This window comes from Orcinus orca, chromosome 1, assembly GCF_937001465.1.
Source record: "Orcinus orca chromosome 1, mOrcOrc1.1, whole genome shotgun sequence".
In the NCBI taxonomy this organism is placed as follows: domain Eukaryota; kingdom Metazoa; phylum Chordata; class Mammalia; order Artiodactyla; family Delphinidae; genus Orcinus; species Orcinus orca.
This window is the reverse complement of record NC_064559.1, coordinates 176,990,535-177,012,535: the sequence shown is the minus strand read 5'-3', so window position 1 is coordinate 177,012,535 and position 22,001 is coordinate 176,990,535. Positions and strand designations below refer to the sequence as shown.

Here is a 22,001-nt window from a genome sequence, read left to right as displayed (position 1 = left end):
TCTCCCATAGAGGACAAAGCCTTTCCAGATCCTGAATAAAGTTGGAGAGCTCAAAACACGGAAGAGGGAGCTTGGAATCCGAGAGAAGACTCCCCATATTGAAAGCAGGCAGCAACTCGCTGAAGCGATAAACACAAGGGGCTCAGTGCAGGTACCTCACTTGATTCCATGAGCCGTCATCTCTCGGGGTTTGCCTCCTTTGGACCCCACTTGTGACACCAAATATGTAAACTTTAATAATATAATAGCCAGTTATTTTACCAGCAAAAGTGAATTTATTCAGGAGTACCAGAGGAATTGCTATTTGGGAAATGCAAGCTATGGTAAACCATAGGCAAATCCAGAGAACAAGGAAGGGGAACTTGCTTTTATAGGGAAAAGGGTGGAGTTGGGGGTGTGGGGCTGTGATAACCAGAGAGTCCATTGGAGGAAGCTGGGAGTCCAGAGCATAGAGGCTTCTCATTTGTTGGACTGCTACAGTCTCTTATTGTCTGGGCTGTCATGGGGTGGAGAGAAGTTTTCTTCTTCCTTCTGGATAGTAGAGGCACCTTTCTGTTGGAGAGCTGGTGTAGTCTCTTACCATTTGGAATAGTTGAGGATGCATGGCAGGGTGTGAGGGCTCCCCCTACAGGCTTGTCTTGACTCCAGTTTTAGCTGAGGTTTCTTTAATTCCACAATTCATTCATCAGTTGGTGGACATTTAGGTTGCTTCCACTTTTTGGCTATTGTGAATAATACTGCTGTAAACATTCATGTTCAGGCTTTTGTGTGGACATAAAATTTTCATTTCTCTTGGGTATATGTATACCTAGCAGTAGAATTGCTGAGTCATATGGTAACTCTATATTTGACCTATTGAGGAACTCCCAGGCTGTTTCCCAAAGCTGCTTTACCATTTTGCATTCCCATTAGTAGTGTATTCCATTTCTCCCCATGCCTTCCACTCTTAGTACTTAAGATGAATGACAGTGATGTCAACCAATTACTTTTCATTTCCCAATTGTGGTACTGAGAGGTACATATCTTTTCTTTTTAAATAGAAATAATACAAAGTAATAGGTATACAATTTTTTTCATGGCAAAATATAAAAACTTTATTGAGCAACTTTTCATCTTATTCCTTCCCTTTGTCTTAACTAAGTTATCTCTTGAGAATGGAGTGGCACCGTACTCTTGATGGTAGCCTATCAAGTACATCTTTTTCCAGATGAAGGAAAGAATGTCATATGGCAAATGACTTAATAGTCTCATCCTGTCCAAAGGTCTCTGGCACATGTGAATATTGCAGGCCCTGCTCTCGCGGAGATTCATATCTTTTTTTTATTATTTGGATTTAAAAAATTAACTGGGTCGTAAAGCAAATCCCAGACATCAAGTCATTTTACCCATAAACATTTTGGTATCATCTCTAACAGTAAAGAACTTTAAAAAAAATAGCCATTATGTTATTATCTCACATTAACTATAATTCCTTAGTATTTTCTAATACCCAGTTCATATTCAAATATCACTAATTATCTTAAATATGCATTTCCACAGTTGGGTTTTTCTAAAAATCTGGGTCCAAGCAAGGTCCTCACATTTGATTGTTTTATCTTTTAACTATCTTTTATTCTAGACTAATTATTTTTGATACATCATATTTAGATAATGTAATCACAAAATAATATAAGATAGTACTTAGTAAAGCATTAAATAGGTTATAATCAAATATGAGTCTTCTAGGTTTCTAATAGACTCTTCATTGACCCTGTTGGTAGATATATGATATATAAGTTAGAGAACCAGATGGACTAAATTTGAAGCTCCGGCCCTACCAATGTAGGCTGTGTAATCTTGTGCAAGTCAATTTAGTGTTTGTTCTTATTAAAGTTATACATGTGCATAGTTCAAAAAGACAATTCTACAAGACTTGTTACCAACAAAAATGAGCAAGAAAAGCACTCCCCCATTACCACTACTACTTGATTTCCTGCCTCCAAGAGGCATTTGTTTTCAACTCTTTTGACTAATTTGTTTGATATTTACCTCCAGATCTCTAAATAACATGGTTATATTGCTATTCTTGATATTTCTTTTTTAAATGTTAATTTTTAAACATTTATTTTATCGAAGTATAGTTGATTCATTCTTGATATTTCTGTTTTGAGTATTACCTATTGACTTTCTCTAATGGAAGCTGAAGATTTGGTATTTAGTACTCTATCACACTCACTGCTCCTCCACCACATATACTAAGTCCATCCTCCCATTCTCCTAATATAGTTAGAACAACATTCAGTCTGTATATTATGGCCATGAAAATGCTATTCATAGATACCATGATTACTGTTTTTTCACTGCACATTTTATTTTTCCTGAAGTCAGTAACAGTCTTGCTTTTTATTTTGCTTAGTTTTCTATGTATTGACCACTAATTTAACTCTATACTCTTCCCCAGTTGTATAAATCTGCTCTCCATATGTTCAAACACATTAGTCTATCAGTTTCATTTGCTTGAAGAAATCTCTCTAGGAACCTTCTGACATGCACTGCTCTGGACTGTTTCCTCTCTATCCCTGCTGCCCAACTATGGTCTTATAGTCTCCCATCACCATCCTTCTCTTTTGGTATATCTCATTTCCTGGATCCCATGTTTTTTTCATTTTCTTCTTCATTTACTGGAACACATCCTCTAATAATATCCTAGGAAGGATGCATGAGAAGTGAATTTCTGAGACATTACCTGTATGAAAGTGTCTTTATTCTAATCTCATATTTAATTGATAGTCTGGCTGGGTATAGAATTCTTGGTTGTAAATTATTTTCCCCCAGAATTTTGAAGATACTGCTCCACTGTATTTTAGGCTTTCAGCATTCCTATTGAGAGTTATGAAGCCACTCTGATTTTTTTAAATTATTTGTATAAAAACCTCTTTGTTGTTTTTCTCTCTGGAAATTTGAGTGTTCTGAAATTTCATGATGATGCATTTGTTGGAGGACTATTTTCATCTTGTGCGGTACACTCAGAGGGCCCTTTCAGGCCCCAAAACTCAAGTTCTTTAGTTATGGGGAATATTTCTTTGAATATTTTCTCCCTTCTATTAAATTTTTTTTTTTCCTTTTGCTAGAACTTTCATAATTCAGTTGTGATGGTTCCTAGACTGGTCCTCTAATTTAAAAAAAAAAACACTTTTGTCTCCCATTTTCTATCTTTGTCTTTTGCACTACATTTTGAAAGACTTCCTCAACTTACTTTTTAATCCTTTTTAATTCTGCTATTATGTTTTTAATTTTCAAAAGTTATTTTTTGTTTTTATTCACTGAGTGTACCTTTTTTAAAAAAATGAATTCTACTTTGTGAATAAAATATTTTCTTTCTGAAGATTTTAATGATTTTTTAAAGAGTTTTCACCTTTATTTGTGTTTTCTCTTTTTCCACATTACATTTATTTTATTATTATTTTTTAAATATTTATTTATTTATCTGTCTGCACCAGGTCTTAGTTGTGGCATGTGGGATTCTTTTTTTTTTTTCAGTTGCGGCATGCAGGATTTAGTTCCCTGACCAGGGATTGAACCCGGGCCCCCTGCATTGGGAGTGTGGAGTCTTACCCCCTGGACCACCAGGGAAGTCCCTCCACATGGCATTTATTTTTCATTTGTTTTGGTCTCTGTCTTTATATTAGATACTTTCCTCTAATGCCTTGTGGTCTTGGCTGTCAGCCTATACTTAAGAGTGTAGTGTCTTGTTTTTAGTATCGTCTTCTCTCCTACTTCTAGTGGCACCTGGTGCTGCCAGCAGTTGAGCCTTTGGGGAGTTCTGTGGTGTATTTCAGGACATATTTCAGCCTTCCTCACTACTAGTATAGGATTCACCTTTCCTGGTTTTGCTGAGTAAGTTCTACTTGTTTATCTGCTTTCCAAAACTTCTGTTGCTGGTGTCTCCTGTTCTCTTTGTTCCTGTTTACTTCTAATTTACAACAAACAAACGACCTTTTCTGTCATTTTGAGGGGTTTGGAAGGGAGTGAGGTGTATGTGTAATCTAAATCAGTGTTCAGCAAATGGTTCCTGCACCAAACCCAGCCCTTTCCTATTTCTAAGGCACCATGACTGACACTTTCCCAGGCCCCTAAAGTTCCAAACTTCATCCTAGCATCTCACTCTCAGTCTCAACACATGCCTAGTACCATTTTCATTCCAGCTTCTGTTGCACCAACAGGTGTTTGTAAGCAGTGCCACCCTTTCCCCCTTCCCTCCACCCTCCTAGAGGGCAGTAGGTAGTGGAAATCTAGCTACTCCCAGATTTCCTGGTCTCCCTGTGGTGCTGATGCCCCAGGGGGTGTCCTGCTTCTGCTCCTCAGCTAAGTGCCTTTTGTCTCCTGATGACATAGCAATTTCTTCCTCAATTTCATGGTGACTCACTTTTTAAAAATAGTCTTTGATGTGTCAAAGCCTTTTTTGAAAGTCTAAACAGGTTGTATTGACTAGTTCCCTTTTAGTCACATGCATTTTTACCTCCTGAAAGAAACTCTAATATATTAGTTAGATATGATTTTACCTTCCTGAAACCATGCACCCCTCACTTTCCATGCTTCAGTGCCTCTCCTTCAGTGTTCCCACCCGACCAGCACAACCTGTCCCAAAAGGTTATCTCACAGCAGCTCAAATACTGTCTCCTCCATATCTTCCCAGCTTCTCCCAGAAAAAATTCTCCCTCTTGCCTCTTAACTCCTGGAGCACCTTTTCTAGAGACCTGTAATATAGTTCTTTGTATCTTTGTATTATCCTCCTGATAGTTCATAAACTCCTTCATGTCAGGTACCATGTCTAATCTTTTGATTAGTCTCTTGAGCTTAGAAGAACTCTGTATATGTTTGGTAAGTTAAATTAATGACATAAATCTAAGGAGAGACTTCTTGAAATAAGTCTACTAAGTCAACAGCCTCCACTTAACCCATTCACAACTGAGTCCCTGCAGTCTGATCACTGTGCAGAAATCGTTCCCACTAAAGTTACAAATGCCCTCCCAGTGAGCGATTCTGCAGCATCTTTTCATCCATCAGCTTCTTCCACCTCTTTACCACATTTGGATACTCCTTTTTATAAACAATTCTTACCTCCTCTTGCTTCCTCTGTCCTGCTACTCCTATCTCTGATTATTTCACTGATTTCTCTTCCATATACCACATTCTTCTAAATCAATGGTTGTGTTTTGTTTTCTGTCCTCAGGCTTTTTTTCTCTATGTAGCTTCAGGAATCTCATTTACTCATGTTTTGTTTGTTTGGGATTAGGGTTGAGAGGGAAGAAATTGAGGGGCTCAGACTAGGGATTAGATTCCCCCAGAATCTAAGCAGTGGAGAAAGTAGAACAAGACACAGGTAACCATATGGCTATTGAAGTATCAGTTTTGCTGATGGACCAGTAAATCCCCAAAGTTGAGAGCTCTTTCATAAAGCTAGATTGGAGAACACAGCTTAGACCCAAGGTCCAAGTAGGGCCTTCTACTTCTCCTGAGATTTAGACCCTTGGGGTGAGTCGTGCTTGGAACAGGTCATTGGGAATGCAGAAAGTGCTCCTGGGTATTAAAGCATGAGGACTGGAAGGTAGAGGAGGTGAACTTACTCAGACTATAGACAGCTCCAAGATAGCAGGAGACTTAAAAATGAAAATCTCAATTATAGGCCAAGCCTCAAGGGAACTGAGGAAGAGCTAAACCCCAAGGTCTCATGGAAAGATGATCCGTGGGATAGCTGACTGCCACAGAGACTGGCACTGGAAGAATATTCTGGATCCAAGGCAGCTCTTTGAGGTGTCATGTTGCCCTCAGCAGCAGCGTTGTGGCTCTTCACTGTGATGCTCTGCCACTAACATGGGCCCCAAGGCCCAGCATCAAGTCCAACCCATAGCCTCCCAGCCTCTGCTCTTCTTTGCTTTTCTGCTTGTATCTCCTACCAGCAGCCCCAACTCTCTGTGCATCCCAAGTCAAGTCTCCAAAAGAGACTCCAAAGGCAGAACCTATCTGCCTATGGATTGCCTTCTCTTGGGTCAGGTGCTCACCTGTGGTCCAGTTGTCTGACCAGAGGACAAGCAGGGTTATGTGGTTTAGATGGAGGCTACACCCACTTAAGCAAAGGTCAGCATCCATTTGCCCAAGGCCAGAATGTAGATATAATCCTTCTTCTTCTTAATCTCTTACTCATGTCCCACAAGTCACTAGTCCTGTAAATTTTCCCTTTTAAACATTATTAGTATCCTTTTTTTTTTTCCTGTTGTCACTGCCTTGTTCAGGCTGCCATCACTTCTCATCTGGAATGTTGCAATCTCTTCTACCAGTCTCCTGGCCTTCAGTCTGTCTCCTCTAATCTACCTTTTACTCTGTTGCCAGAACAGTCAGTTTGGTTCCCGCATAGCAGTGAAAGTTTATGTTTAAGAGTATAAATCAGATCGTGTTACTCCCGGGTTTTAAGCAGGGGCTTCTCTCTGCTATTGAAAAATACAGTGCAGACGTCTCTCGATGGCCTCCTACATAAGGCCTCCTACGGATCTGTCTCCTGTCTTCCTCTCTGACCTCATTTCCCACCCCTCTTGTGTTTTTCGTGCTCTGTGTTCCAGCAACACTGGCCTTCTCGCTGTTCCTTAATGTACCAAGATTACTGTACTTGCTTTCCTTCAGCCTGGAACTCTTTTTCCCTTGGTCTTTTCTTGGCGGGCTCCTGTCTCCCAGTCTCAGCCATATGTCACCTCCTCAGAGAAGCCTTCCCAAAACACCCAATCTAGCATTGCCTGTACTTCCCCTCATGGTCACTATTACATCATTGGATATTCTTCATAACCACTTATCACTGTCAGAAGTTTTGTTCTTTTGTTTACTTGCTTTTTTTCAGTCTTCCTGACTAAACTATAAATTCCTTGAGAATAGGAGCATTCTCGTTCTTCTTTACTATTGTATCCGTAAGTCTGGTGTATAGTACTTGCTTAATAAATATGTTGAATTAATGAACAATGAAGTATCTCCCTCATTACCCTTATTTCCATACATATATTATACTTAGCTTTCCCCCTCAGCTTTATTGAGGTGTAATTGACAGATAATAATGTGTAAGTTTAAGGTGTATAGTGTGATCCTTTGACAAACGTATGTATTGTGAAATGATTACCACAATAAGGTTAGTTAGCACATCTATCACCTCACAGTTACCTTTTTGCATGTATGCGTGTGGTAAGAACATTTAAGATCTACTCTTAGCAAATTTCAAGTGTACAATACAGTATTGTTAACTGTAGAATGCTTAGTTTTATATGTGTTTTTACTTTACCTGTTAGGTTGCAAGCTACTTCAGGGAATAATTTTTTTTCATTCATTCTTACGTCTCTAGGGCTTACACATGGTGGCTAGCAGAATATGTGTGTTGAATGTGTACCATGAGAGGTAGTAGCCAAAATGTAACTTGTTCACTGCATAATTTGACTTTTGGAAGCCTCTCCAATGACTGGAAAGACTAAGCCTCATTCTTCATCCTCTCTTTATATTCTTTTTATCTGCTTCAGAAACCAGACACAGGAAACATCTGACCATAATAAGAGGTTTCCAGTAAATTCTAGGTTTCCTCACTGAACAGAGTCACGTGCAGCAATGCTCTGTTGTGCTTTGGTCTGTAATTCCGTTTGGTCACTTGTATAGAACCCCACATGGCCGCCTCTGGCCTGGGAACCAGGAACAGCTGGAACCCAGGATGTTTGAAATAAAAATGACATATCTCTTAGCCTGAGAGGGAGAAGTCTGGATATTCTTGCTCCGTTTCTTGCAAAACAAACTTCTCAATTTGTTGAACACTGAATTTTCCCTTTAGCTGTCAAAGTGGTTTATAACTCAAATGATCTTACATCCTTTAGAATAAACACAAAAAATGAAGGGCTGAACTGATTCTCAAATCTCTGCCTTAAATGCTCAAAGCAACATCCGTCCAAACTTACACAAAACACGATATATGTCCCTAACTTCCTCCTGGAGTTTCTACCCTCTCACTTGCATCTTCTGCAGTTTAAAGGCACATGCTCTTGGGAGCATTCCACTACCACTGGAAATAATATTTACAAAAACTCCAACTTTTCCTTTCCAGTAAGACTGTCATCTGTTTGGTGCTTGCCCCTTGCTCACCATTATCACGCTTTATTTTAAGTGCCTATTAACCTCTCTGCTTCCTTGGCTGGAAGGCAAAGACCAGCTCCTATTCAGCTCCATATCTCTAGTATCTGGCACCAGGCCTGGCACATAATAGGCACTTGATAATACTTGTGAGAAGGAAGGAAGAAGAAACGAATTTTTTAAAAGCCAGTCTATTTAGGAATTGAGGTTGCTGAGGTATATTTAAGTGTCATGAAGTATAACGATGACCTCAGTATAACTAAAGGGAAAAGCTGAATAGCTTTTCAGCATGTACAGTGAATAATGAAGGGAGATCAAGAACCTTCCATCCTTTTGCATTGGTACCAGTGTGTTAGAGGTTAAAATCTTAGAGCTGGATTAGAGAGTTCTTTTTTGACTTTTTTTTTTTTTTTCCTGAAAATACAAGTTACATGTTCACTCTGGAAATTTTTCAAAAATACAGAGAATAAATATCATCTATAATTCTTTCACCCAGAGACAACTGTTGTTCACATTTAGTTAACTTGTAGCCTTTTTTCTTTACATTTAGATTGAAAACTCTAAAGGAGATTATTTCAGGACTGCTTGTGAGTACAAAGAAAGTAAATTGAAATTGGAAAAATACTTGTCAACTGTAATAAAAATTTGAGATGCTGTTTTTATTGTTGCTCATCTGGGCAGTCAACCCCTCAGAAAGGCTTTCCTAATCTTCATCCAGGTGACTGTGATCTCTCACCTAGAAAGCGCCTAGGGCCCTTTCCTTATTCCCCCTGCACTGCTTTGTGGGAATGCTTTTATCTTTCGAGGATGAGGCCAGGCTCGAACATCTGAAGCTTCATGGTATAAGGACATTTCAAGGTTGACCTGAATGAGAATCTGTTATGCAGGATGGATCTCTCCCCTCACCAATTTGTGAAATATCACTCAGATAACATCACCTTTGAAAGAAAGCAAAGACATTTACTAGTTTATTCCTTTGTTTAGTGAACATATTGACCACCTTCTGTGTGTCAGTCACTGTCCTAGGCATCAAAGCCTCAAAATGAACAGACAATCCTTATCCTCAGGGAACTTGCAGTTTAAAGAGAGAAAAAGACGAGTAAACAAGGATTATAATGCAGTATAATAAATGCCATAATAGCAGTGCAGTGACAGCCTAAAGAGAAGGGGCAGAACTGATCAGAGAAGCCTTCAAGAAGTGGGGATGATTGCCCTGGGTCTTAATAGAAAAGTGGGAGTTTTTAATGCAAACAGACAGAGAAAACAGTATGTTTGGTGTCTGAAGACGCAAAGATACATATCTCTTTGGAGAAATAGAAGTTGTTTGGCATATCTGGAGCATGAGGCATGAGGCCAAAATGGTAAAGATCTTGAAGGTCAGAGCTTGGAGTTTATCTTACAGGCTACGGGAAGCCACTGAAGCATTTTAATCAAGAGCAAAGACGTAGTCAGGTATACTTTTTAGAAAAACCATGCAAGAGTATGAAGGATGATGGAAGTGGGCTAAGCTGGAGGTAGGCGTGTGGTTAAGGGGCGTATCAGAACAGTCCTAGCAAGAAAAGGATAGGCAGATGTCCACAAAAGGCAAATCTACAGAGACAGAAAGTAAATCAGTGGTTGCCTGGGGCTGGAGGTGGGAACAGGGCATGACTGGGCACCTGGGATCTTCTGGGTGATAGAAATGTTCTAAAGCTGCATATGTTGATGGTTAAACAACTCTGTACATTTTCTAAAAATCATTGAATTGTACACTTAAAATGAGTGAATTTTATAGTATGTAAATTATACCTCAATAAAGCTCTTTTAAAAAGAGAGAAAAATAGGGGCTTCTCTTCTGAAAGGGCACAGTAACATTGAGAGGAAACAGATGTGGGAAACATTGATAAAGAAGTAGAATTTGCAAGAGATGTTGATTGTATCTCATACAAGTTAGGATGGTCACCTATCTGATTAGACAAGTGTTCTAATTGTGCTTCTACATTTTTGTGAAAGAAAAAAAAAAGTCAGCCTTACCTTTTACTTGGTAGGTTTCAAAGCATATGGATCTGCCCTTAACTGGCAGTACAGAATATCTGCCTCTGGATACTCACCAAAAATTGTATCCTGCAGGGCTTCCCTGGTGGCGCAGTGGTCGAGAGTCCGCCTGCCAATGCAGGGGACACAGGTTCGTGCCCCGGTCTGGGAAGATCCCACATGCCGCGGAGCGGCTGGGCCCGTGAGCCATGGCCACTGAGCCTGCGCGTCCGGAGCCTGTGTTCCTCAACGGGAGAGGCCACAGCGGTGAGAGACCCGCGTACCGCAAAAAAAAAAAAAAAAAAAAAAAAAAATTGTATCCTGCAGCTCTCTGCTACCCAGTTCTTAATAAACACTTGATTATGAGAAAAAGTGATTATGAAGGATTACCTGAAGGAGTTGAAGTCCATCCATTTCTTGAGGCACTGTCTTTCAGCAAACAGTTATTGCCTGCCAGGTGTTATGCTGGTAACATAGCAGTGAATAAAGCAGATATAGTGTCTGCCTTTATAGAGCTTATAGTCTAGCAGTGCAGACGGATGACTTACAGTTATGATAACTCTTGTGTCAGATTTCCATGTGCAATAAGAAAAAATGACATACGCCTGAGATCTGAAGGATCATGCTGAGGTGGGATGCTGCCTGTGGTGTAGACGCTGGGCCTCATGCAGCCAGCTAGCATTCCTTTGTAGTGAGTGAGCCTTTTCTTTTTCTTTTTTTTTTTAAAGGTAACATGGGTTTTATTTATTTTTACTTACTTATTTTTGGCTGCATCGGGTCTTAGTTGTGGCACGTGGGATCTTCGTTGCGGCACGCGGGATCTTTAGTTGTAGTGCATGGGCTCTTCGTTGCACCGCGCTGGCTTCTCTCTAGTTGTGGCATGCGAGTTTTCTCTTTCTAGCTGTGGCGCATGGGCTCCAGAGCATGTGGGCTCGGTAGTTGTGGCGTGCGGGCTTAGTTGCCCCACGGCACGTGGGACCTTAGTTCCCCAACCAGGGATCGAACCCACATCCCCTGCATTGGAAGGCGGATTCTTTACCACTGGACCACCAGGGAAGTCCCATGAGTGAGCCTTTTGAATGTGATCCCTTTGGAGTCTGGGGTCTCTGGAGTTCTTTTGGGCCTTAGATTATCTTGGTGTCCCTTATAATTGCTTTTATTGAGCTGTGTGTTGGCCTATGCCATCATTTGTGTTGCTCCTGTTGTAAGAAACAGCCATAAAGATTCACAATTACTTATTACAGAAATGTTGTAGAAGTTACAGTCTTCAACATCGTGCAGGATCTCCCTTTATTAAGACCCATAAGAGGAATTTCTTTCTAATCACCGTATGGTATTTGCTTTTATGTATGCTTTGCTCTTGTGGTTGCTCTGAGGTGCCCTGTCCCATCCTGCGTCAGGTCTCCACACACAGCATCCTCTCTGCCTGGAATGCCCATTCCTTCTTGTCGGGTTTAACCCTTACTTATCCTTCCGTTCTTAGTTCAGGTGTCACTTCTTTAGGGAAGACTTCCCTAACCAACACCCACTCCCCTTCCAAAACTAGGTCTCCTCCTAATAGAAACTTCCTCAGCACTCTTTTCTTTTTTTTTTTTTTTTTGCGGTACGCGGGCCTCTCACTGTTGTGGCCTCTCCCGTTGCGGAGCACAGGCTCCGGACGCGCAGGCTCAGCGGCCATGGCTCACGGGCCCAGCCTCTTCACGGCATGTGGGATCTTCCCGGACCGGGGCACGAGAACCTGTGTCCCCTACATCGGCAGGCGGACTCTCAACCACTGCGCCACCAGGGAAGCCCTCTTTTCTTTTTTTACTTAATCAGTTTTTAGTTGAATAACTTGTTGGGTAACTTTTTTTCTCTTAGACTGATGACAGATCCGTGAGCGTAGAGACCATGCTTTTTTTGTTTTCAGCTGGATCGCAAAGACATAGTATAGTATCTTGCACATAGTAGATGCCCAATAAATATTTACTGAACAGTTGAATAAATGCATGAATGTATGTATTGTGAGCACTCAATCTTGTTTATTTTCTCATTTTCTTCAGCTGTTTGGGAGCTCAGGCCTCTTTGATTCTACCTGTAGCGTTTGTTTAGGTCCTCATGGCATGCATTTTGTGCACTAACATTCCCCTGACTATATAATATTTTTCCTTCCTTTGACTTCTTCATTTTTAAAATTCCAGTGTGTACTGTAAATTCCTATAAGTCACTTTATGCCTTTGGGGGGAAGAAATAATAAACATTGAGCATATGAATAGGAAAAGAAAACAAGTCAAAGGGAAATGTTAGTGCCTTCAACCAGATGCAGGAGGGAAGTTTTCTTTTGCTTTGTTTTAATTTTATTTTCATTATGAGAAGGAAAAAAGAAGTAAATGTGTCCCTTAATTTGGCAGGAAATGCCTCTGAAGAATTTGGGGCATATCTCTGCCCTGAGATGTTCCTCCCAGTGGCACGAGGCTTGGGCTGGGCTCGGCAGGGCCTCCTGGCCCAGTGGATGGGTGAGACGGACCAATGGAGGCTGTCTGTGCAGCTGAGTTCCAGTCCAGTTGACTTTTCCTTGGGAGAGGGTTTGGGCAAAGCCAGTGGGAACTTGTTTTTCTGTTTTTGTTTTGTTTTATTTTTACTGTAAGAAAGAGAAAGAAATGAACTTGTCCTCTTGTGTTGCAGATTCAGTGGTTCTTTCCTTTGACTCCGCTGGACAAACACTAGGCTCAGGTACCACTCCCTTCCCTTCTATCATCCTTTCAGCATTCAGCGCTGGCCACCTTTGAAGTGGAGCCTAATGAGGTGGGGGAGGGGGCGTCTGGGGAGGGCAGTGGAATATCTCAGTATTGTGGGAAAATCTCAAGAAGCATTTCTAGGGACCCACAGTCTAGGAGGCAGCAGTGGGCTACAGCATCCAGAAGACTTCTCCAGTTGCTTTAGAACTGTGCACCAAGGAGTTTGCAGCTCCTTCCTTATTCAGGGTGGTCCAGCGTCACAGAAAAGGTGTCTGTTTCCTGTGCACATATCCTGTCTCAGAGAGTGGGGCAGAGGGCGTTGAGAGACCCCAAGCTCTGGGCACGCTGGAGTAGCTAACCATCAGGGCTCTCCAGCAGCATGCCAGGCTGGTGAGAGTATCACAGCTTCCTAGGGACATACACCCTGTTGCGTGTTCACATGCACACCCCGTATACTCAAATACACACCTCCTCCAGGACGGGCACTGTACTGTGCACATGTGCCGACGTACTCCTGCTCTCCCCCGTGTCAACAGTGCAGGACACACAAATCGGCGCACCCGCTGCTTTGACACAAATCACCCAGGCTCAGTGGAGCTCAGCTTTCCCCTGTCGGAGGCAGTCTGCCTGCCCCACACCACTGTGCTGTTGGCAGTGAACAGAAAGAGCAGATACTTTGGTTCTTCAGCTTGCTGCCATTGTGTCCCTGTGGGAGCCCCAGAATGACTTCACCTCGTGAGGAGAGCATCTCTATGTACCAGGTCTTAATTTTTAGCTGAAGACGGTGGTCCTCGTACCTTAGGTGCCGCCTGTGAGTAACAGGGAGACTTTGCTGGCCTGTTGAGGGCAATTAACCCATTTTGCTGTCCTTAACTGCAACAGATTGATGTTTCACAAAGCAGCAATGAGGTTCCAGGCCACTGTAGCAATGTGGACAAGGGGAAGGATGATCAGAGAATATGATCGCAGCTGCCGCTGTTTGCTGAGGGCCTACTGTGTGCCAGCACTATGCTAAGTGCTTTACACACATCTTGCAAGGTGGATAGTACATCTTTACTTATAAAGAAACTTAATTCTCAAAGACTTGAAGTACCCTGTCCAGGGCCACTCATATCTGTCCACCCCTGGAGCCTGCACTGTCTGCCTTGTCATCTTGCTGTCTCATACTTTGATGCCTGAGGTGTCTGCATTGAAATGCTGAGATGGGAGAGGTTGCTTTAAGACAGAATGGGCCTTTAGAAAGAGTTTTTAAGTAGACGCAAAGTTGCATCCATTCACATAGGAAAAAACTGATCAACTTTATTACATTAAAGTAGAACTTCTGTTAATGAAAAGGTACCATTAAGAGAGTGAAAAAAGACATCTATAACACAAATAGCCAACAAAGGGCTTGCTTCCAGAATAAAGGACTAGAAAAATCAACGTGAGTAAAGAAATAACCCAGTATAGAAAAAGGCAAAAGGCCCCAACAGGGACTTCACAAAAGAGGAATCCAAATGGCCAATAACCCTCTGAAAAGGTGTTCGATTGTATTACTACCTAGGGAAATGCAAATTAGCATTTCAGTGAGATACCACTGCGCATCTACCAAAATAGGAAAGCCTGAGAAGCTTGATACTCCAGGGTTGGTGAGGAAGTGATGTGGTGGAAACTTTGGGTCTCTACTGGTCAGTGGGTAAGCGGATTACAACCACTTTGGGAAAAAACTATGGTAGTGTCTAGCTAAATTTGAATATATACATACCCATGACCTGGCATTTCCTCCCCTAGGTATATTCCCTGCATAAATAGATACTTATATATATACCAGGATATATGTATAAGATACATGTGTAAGAATCTATCACTGTCATTGAATGCAGCTAAAGGCCTGGACAGAATGCATTTAGCAGCTATTTGAAGACTCTGAAATATAAATAGTAGTAGACAGATTGGGGGAAAAACTAGAATTAGAAGTGCTGCCACCCTGACAGTGAATTTCTCATTTTTCCTCTGGTATCCCATGTCCTGGACTCGAGACAGCCCAAAATCCGGGCACAAACAGAGTGGACATAAGGGCACAAATGGAGAGAATTCCAGAAGACCTCTAGTTATGGCTAGAGTCTGGTTGGGAAAGGGGCTCTAAGGCTCAGACAGGGATGGGAAATCCCGAGGGTTGTTTTTCTCTGTTTTCTCATGCCCTAGTCCTCAGGCAGTCCCCTCGGTGGTGGTGGTGGCAGTGCCCAGTAGCAGCAGTGGGGCCTTCAAGCACCTAAAACTGAGGAAGGGAAACCTTCTTTGATCAAATCTTCCTCTCTGTAATCCCAAAGGGGTGGGGTGAAATCCAGTTGCTTTTTTCTCTCTCTGCCTTCCTGCTGCTTGGTCCCAGAGTTGGGTACAGTTCAGGAAATGTGTGGCAGAAAGTGTAACTGAAACCCCAGATTTCTGGCCGGAGAACCAAAAAGGGGAGGACCAATGAACTGGAAAGTACAAGGAGAGCAGAAAGGAAGGAGCTCAGGAAAATGACTCCATAAAGTTGTGTATGAACTTCTGGGCTAGCCCTGAGCTGTGCATGTGTGCATCTGATTCTAACCAACACACCAAAGACTTTGAGAACAACTAAGGGAGAGACCACCACCTGAGTCCCAGACTGGACACTTCGTGGTACACACCTGAACAGGCTTTGAAAATGGAACTGGCATTGAAACCACAACTCAAAAGAAGGCTGGTCAGAACTTGCCAACTAAATCCAACCTGCCTGATTGTCTGGTAAAACAAAAATATCAACATTCTCCACTGAATTTAAATAAGACCTAAAGTTTCATGACATAATATTCAAAATATAGAGGATACAATCTAAAATTAATTATCACATGAAGAACTTGGAAAATCGCAACTTGCCTGGGAGAGGCAATCAGAGGATGCCGATGTCAGGGCTTCCTTGGTGGTGCAGTGGTTAAGAATCCGCCTGCTAGTGCAGGGGACATGGGTTCGAGCCCTGGTCCGGGAAGATCCCACATGCCATAGAACAATTAAGCCCGTGCACCACAACTACTGAGCCTGCACTCTAGAGCCCGCAAGCCACAACTACTGAGCTCACGTGCCACAGCTACTGAAGCCCACGCACCTAGAGCCTGTGCTTTGCAACGAGAGAAGCCACCACAATGAGAAGCCCGCGCACCGCAACGAAGAGTAACTCCTGCTCGCCATAACTAGAGAAAGCCCGTGTGCGGCAATGAGGACCCAACACAGCCAACAATAAATAAATTAAATAAATAAATAGATGCCGATGCTGAGATGACACAGATGTTGTAATAATCTGACAGACTTTAAAGTAGCTTTTATAAAAAAGCTCCTGGCCCCCTTTCCCCACCTCTTCCATCTGGCTGTTGCTGAGTTGAATCCTTTCATAACAAACTGGTAATCTAGTAAGTAAGCTGTTAAAAAAAAATGCCCCCAAAAGTAAGGGTAAACATTGTTGACATGAATGGAAAGATAGAATGTGTTAGCCAAAAAAATAACCCCGTGAACCATATATGTATATGTAAACCAAATGGAGATACAAGAAAAAAGATACGATAATGGAAAACCAAAAAACTCTGCTGCATGGGCTCAATCACAAAATGGAGATGACAGAGGAAAGAATCAGTAAACTCGAAAATAAAGCAATAGAAACTATCCAATCTGAACAACGAAGAGAAAAGATTAAAGAAGCTGAACGAAGTCTCAGTGACTTATGGGACAATACTGGAAGGTTTACCATCTGTGTCATTGGAGTCCCAGAAAGAGAGGAGTGCGGTACAGAAGAAATGTTTGAAAAAATAATGGCTTAAACTTCCCAAACTTGGTGCCCACGTAGGCTTTATTCTGGGAATGGAAGGCTGGTTCAACATTCAAAAATCAATCAGTGTAATCTACCCTATTAACTGTCTAAAGAAGAAAAACTACATGGTCATGGCAATGGATAAAGCATTTGATACAATTCAACATCTACTCATGATAAAAGTTTTCAGCAAACTTAGAAGGGGACTTTTTCAATCTGATATAGGGCATCTACAAAAAACCTACAGCAAACATCATACTTAATGGTAAAAGACTGCTCTCCCCCTAAGATCAAGAAACCACTCCTGAAAGTCCTAGCCAGTGCAGTAAGAAGAAAAGGAAATAAAAAGGATACAGACGGGAAAGGAAGAAATAGAACTAACCGTCTTCATAGGTGACATGATTGCCTACATAGAAAAATCCCAAGGAATCTAAATATTTTTAGATTGGTCTGGACATACCTGATACCATGAATAGAACTGAATTTACTGTATGCCCAGCTCTAGACATCTTCTTTTCTTCCCAGGATAGAAGGGGAATGGTGCATGACCTCTTTGCTTGCATTGGGATGGGGCTTCCACCTACCAATGGAGGTTCGACACTCCGTTGGCCCCCAGTACCGTCACAGCTGTGCTGTGCTTGGGTGGAGGGCGCATAGTCACAGGGCACCTCGTCTTATCAGGACCTCCTCGCTAGGCCTCTCTCCTCCCCCCACACCAATGTACACCCATTTGAGACTGGATTTCAGTTTGTGAACTTCTAAGTTATTTTACTGGGTCAGTTAATTTAGTCCAGGTCAGTGAATTTTTCTGTGTTTATTTTATAAAACTGCTTTTCCTATTTTAGTTTGTCTTTGATTAACTGATCCTATGTGATAATTTATTTTCCTGACTCAAGATGATGTGGGAGCTGTTTGCACTTTGGCCAGCCCCTCTTGGGTCTCTGTGGACTCCCATGGTTCATGTGTGGGCATGGCTAGGCCTTTTGACACCACCCTGGGGCAGGGGCTGGGAGGTAAGGGTAGATCATTGCTCTCATGGCAGCTCTCCTAATATGAGGGGGTCTGCTTTCCTTGTTTTCCTCTGAGAGTCAGTGTAGAGTAATGTAAAGAAAAGAAGCTGCAGAGCCAGACCTGGGTTGGTTGAACCGCACCCAGCTGGTCCATGTGCTGGCTGGGGATCTTGAACACATTATTTCCCCTCTCTAAGACTCTGTTTCCTCCTCTGTAAAATGGAGAAAATACCCACCTCATAAGGGTTGTAAGGGTTAAACTGAGAGTGTAGGTGAAAGTACTGAGAGCAGCATGAATTCCCAGTAGTTGCTCAATAACTAGTAGTTCCCTCAGTTCTTCCCTTTGTCCGGCATGTCCGTTTGCAACTGTTGCCAACTTCCTCCAACCCAAGCCAGGATATATATTACTTATGTTTAATATAGCCCATGACTTTTATTCGAGGCTGTACAGTGCCTTTTCTTTAGAAGAGAGGGATCTATTCTGGTTAGGATAGGTCCTCATTCCATTTATCCCTATGCCCTATGCACTTAGCAATTCATCATATCTCAGAGGTTGGAGCCAAAGACCCCTTTAAAGAAGCAGAACTTCTTCTCTTGTATGCTTGGAGTTTTCTTGCCTAATGGCCTATCCTGCTTTTCTGGCTTTTGTGCGTTCTAATATGAAGCGCTGCAGTTTCCTGATAGAATAAAGTCCATGTTTTTTCCCATATACTAAACTTTATCTACTTCAATCATGTTTCTCAAACTGGCCTTCCTGGGAAATATTCATTGTTGTCATCGGCAGCAGTTATTTCATAGGCATCTGCTTTGTGCAAAGCACAGCGACAGCCCATGGGAATTTGTGGTGGCTCTTTACAATGATCCAAGGAGGTGGGTCACCGGGGACTGAAAGGGCCAGTCGCACAATTGGTTCATGACGTGCACCTATATTCCCTGAAAGTCCATTTCAGGCCTCAGTGGCCTAAGAGTGGAGCTGGAGTAGGACACTTTCTCTCGGGGAGCTCCCCCTTCATCCTAGAATAGGATATCACTGTGGAGTCAGAACCCCCAGCTGTTTAAACATGAGAGCATAAGTAGAAAGTGATAACACTTGTACCCCCTGCTAAGATAAAAGGAGGGGACTCAGGGTTATTTAATCAGGGCATTGTGAAAACATTTAAAATTTTCTTTACGTTATAAAATCATGATGAGCAAAATGAAATACAAAGTGTTGTGGAATGTATTAAATGTTGAATTGCTATAATATAAAAATAAATATTTTTAAGTTAAAAACTTGAGCTTGTTTCAATGTGTGTTAGTTTTTATCTCAGGGTTTATGCCTCTCAGGTGGTCAGTTTTCATAAAGGTTCCAAATATGCTTAAAAAGAATGTGCATTCTCCACTTGTCAGGTGTAAGGTACTCTGTGTATCAGCTAGTTCAAAATTTATTCACTGTTCTGTTCAAATCTTCTGATTTCTCAACTGATTCTGTGAGCCTGATTCTTCAGTGGTCTGTAAGGTTCCCGTTATAATGACAGGAGACCCATTGTATATTTCTCCTTGTAATTCTGTTAATTTTGCCTGATACAGAGACATTATTAGGTGCATACACACTTTAGTGCATGGCCTCCTTTTGTTTATGTCCAGTTTCTGAACCTTCCAGGAGTCTCTATGAGCTCAGAACACCAACTTCTTCCTTTGAAATGCCAGTGGAAGAGTTAATGGTTAGTTTCAAAGACAGTCAGCATCGGAACAGGCACTTTATGCATTCACAGGTCTGGCGTGGTACACGTGTGGAGGAGAAGAGCAGAGATTTGCATCATGCATGCCACTTCCCACCTTGAGCCAGGCAGGGGACACACATGTGCTCCTTGGTCAGGGCTCTCCAGCCTGGCTGAGGCAGGGAGCCTAAACCGTCAGACTAAACATCTCCCCTTCACTGTGCAGCTGTGGTCTTGCTGCTCTGACACCTGGGAGGAGAGTACCTTCAGGTGCCAGGAGAGCTGTACATATACATCAGTGCACATTGTGCCTGGTGACTTGAGAGTCCCCGGATCTTCTTTTTTTTTTTTTAGTTAATTTTTAGTTAATTTTTGGAGTATGGTTGCTTTACAATGTTGTGTTAGCCTGCACTGCACAACAAAATGTATCAGCCATACACATACAGATATCCTCTCCCTTTTGGACTTCCCTCTCATTTAGGTTACCACAGTGCACTAGGTGACTTCCCTGTGCTATACAGCATGTTCCCATCAGTTGTCCATAAATAGGTGTTGAATTTTGTCAAAAGCTTTTTCTGCATCTATTGAGATGATAATCTGATTTTATTCTTCAATTTGTTAATATGGTGTATCACATTGATTGATTTGCATATGTTGAAGAATCCTTGCATCCCTGGGATAAATCCCACTTGATCATGGTGTATGATCCTTTTAATATGTTGTTGGATTCTGTTTGCTAGTATTTTGTTGAGGATTTTTGCATCTATATTCATCACTGATATTGGTCTGTAGTTTTCTTTTTTTGTAGTATCTTTGTTGGTTTTGGTATCAGGGTGATGGTGGCCTCGTAGAATGAGTTTGGGAGTGTTCCTTCCTCTGCAGTTTTTTGGAAGAGTTTGAGAAGGATGGGTATTAGCTCTTCTCTAAATGTTTGATAGAATTCACCTGTGAAGCCATCTGGTCCTGGACTTTTGTTTGTTGGAAGATTTTCAATTACAGTTTCAGTTTCATTACTTGTGATTGGTCTGATCATATTTTCTCTTCTTCCTGGTTCAGTCTGGGAAGGTTATACCTTTCTAAGGATTTGTCCATTTCTTTCTTTTTTTTTTTTTTTTTGGCTGAGTTGGGTCTTCATTGCTGCACGCAGGCTTTCTCTAGTTGCGGTGAGTGGGGGGCTACTCTCCGTTGCAGTGCGCACACTTCTCACTGCAGTGGCTTCTCTTGTTGCGGAGCTCAGGCTCTAGGCGCACAGGCTTCAGTAGCTGTGGAGTGCAGGCTTCAGTAGTTGTGGCGCACGGGCTTAGCTGTTCCGTGGCATGTGGGATCTTCCCAGACCAGGGCTTGAACCTGTGTCCCCTGCATTGGCAGGCAGATTCTTAACCACTGCACCACCAGGGAAGTCCATGTCCATTTCTTCCAGGTTGTCCATTTTATTGGCATAGAGTTGCTTGTAGTAGTCTCTTATGATGCTTTGTATTTCTGCAGTGTCTGTTGTAACTTCTCCTTTTTCATTTCTAATTTTATTGATTTGAGTCCTCTTCCTCTTTTTTCTTGATGAATTTGGCTAAAGGTTTATCAATTTTGTTTATCTTCTCAGAGAAACAGCTTTTAGTTTTCTTTATCTTTGCTATTGTTTTCTTTGTTTCTATTTCATTTATTTCTGCTCTGATTTTTATGATTTCTTTCCTCCTACTAACTTTGGGTTTTGTTGGTTCTTCTTTCTCTAGTTCCTTTAGGTGTAAGGTTAGATTGTTTATTTGAGATTTTTCTTGTTTCTTGAGGTAGGCTTTTATAGCTATAAACTTCCCTCTTCGAACTGCTTTTGCTGCATCCCATAGGTTTTGGATACTTGTGTTTTCGTTGTCATTTGCCTCTAGGTAATTTTTGATTTCCTCTTTGATTTCTTCAGTGATCTCTTGGTTATTTAGTAATGTATTGTTTAGCCTCCATGTGTTTGTGTTTTTTACGTTTATTTCCCTGTAATTTATTTCTAATCTCATAGCATTGTGGTCACAAAAGATGCTTGATATGATTCCAATTTTCTTAAATTTACTGAGGCTTGATTTGTGGCCCAAGATGTGATCTATCCTGGAGAAGGTTCTGTGTGCACTTGAGAAGAAAGTGTAATCTGGTGTTTTCAGATGGAATGTCCTGTAAATATCAATTAAATATGTCTGGTCTATTGTATCATTTAAAGCTTGCATTTCCTTATTAATTTTCTGTTTGGATGATCTGTCCATTGGTGTAAGTGAGGTGTTAAAGCCCCCCACTATTACTGTGTTACTGTCAATTTCCTCTTTTATAGCTGTTAGCATTTGCCTTACGTATTGAGGTGCTCCTATGTTGGGTGCATATATATTTATAATTGTTATATCTTCTTCTTGGATTGATCCCTTGATCATTATGTAGTGTCCTTCCTTGTCTCTTGTAACATTCTTTATTTTAAAGTCTATTTTATCTGATATGAGTATTGCTACTCCAGCTTTCTTTTGATTTCCATTTGCATGGAATATCTTTTTCCATCCCCTCACTTTCAGTCTGTATGTGTCCCTAGATCTGAAGTGGGTCTCTTGTAGACAGCATATATATGGGTCTTGTTTTTGTATCCATTCAGTGAGCTTGTGTCTTT

The 22,001-nt window shown here is 41.5% G+C and overlaps 1 protein-coding gene across 3 annotated transcripts in view; it reads left to right on the top strand.

The window, feature by feature from the left end:
• ST3GAL3 (ST3 beta-galactoside alpha-2,3-sialyltransferase 3) overlaps window positions 1-22,001 on the top strand; it is a 236,808-nt gene that overhangs the window by 95,938 nt on the left and 118,869 nt on the right. For 2 of the 3 annotated variants that reach the window (XM_004266322.4, XM_033421903.2), the window contains exon 3: window positions 12,808-12,855. The exons of the other annotated variant lie outside the window; for it this stretch is intronic. In XM_004266322.4, the coding sequence (XP_004266370.1) occupies window positions 12,808-12,855 (48 nt within the window). The remainder of the gene's footprint in view (window positions 1-12,807; window positions 12,856-22,001) is intronic. 3 annotated transcript variants of the gene reach the window in all.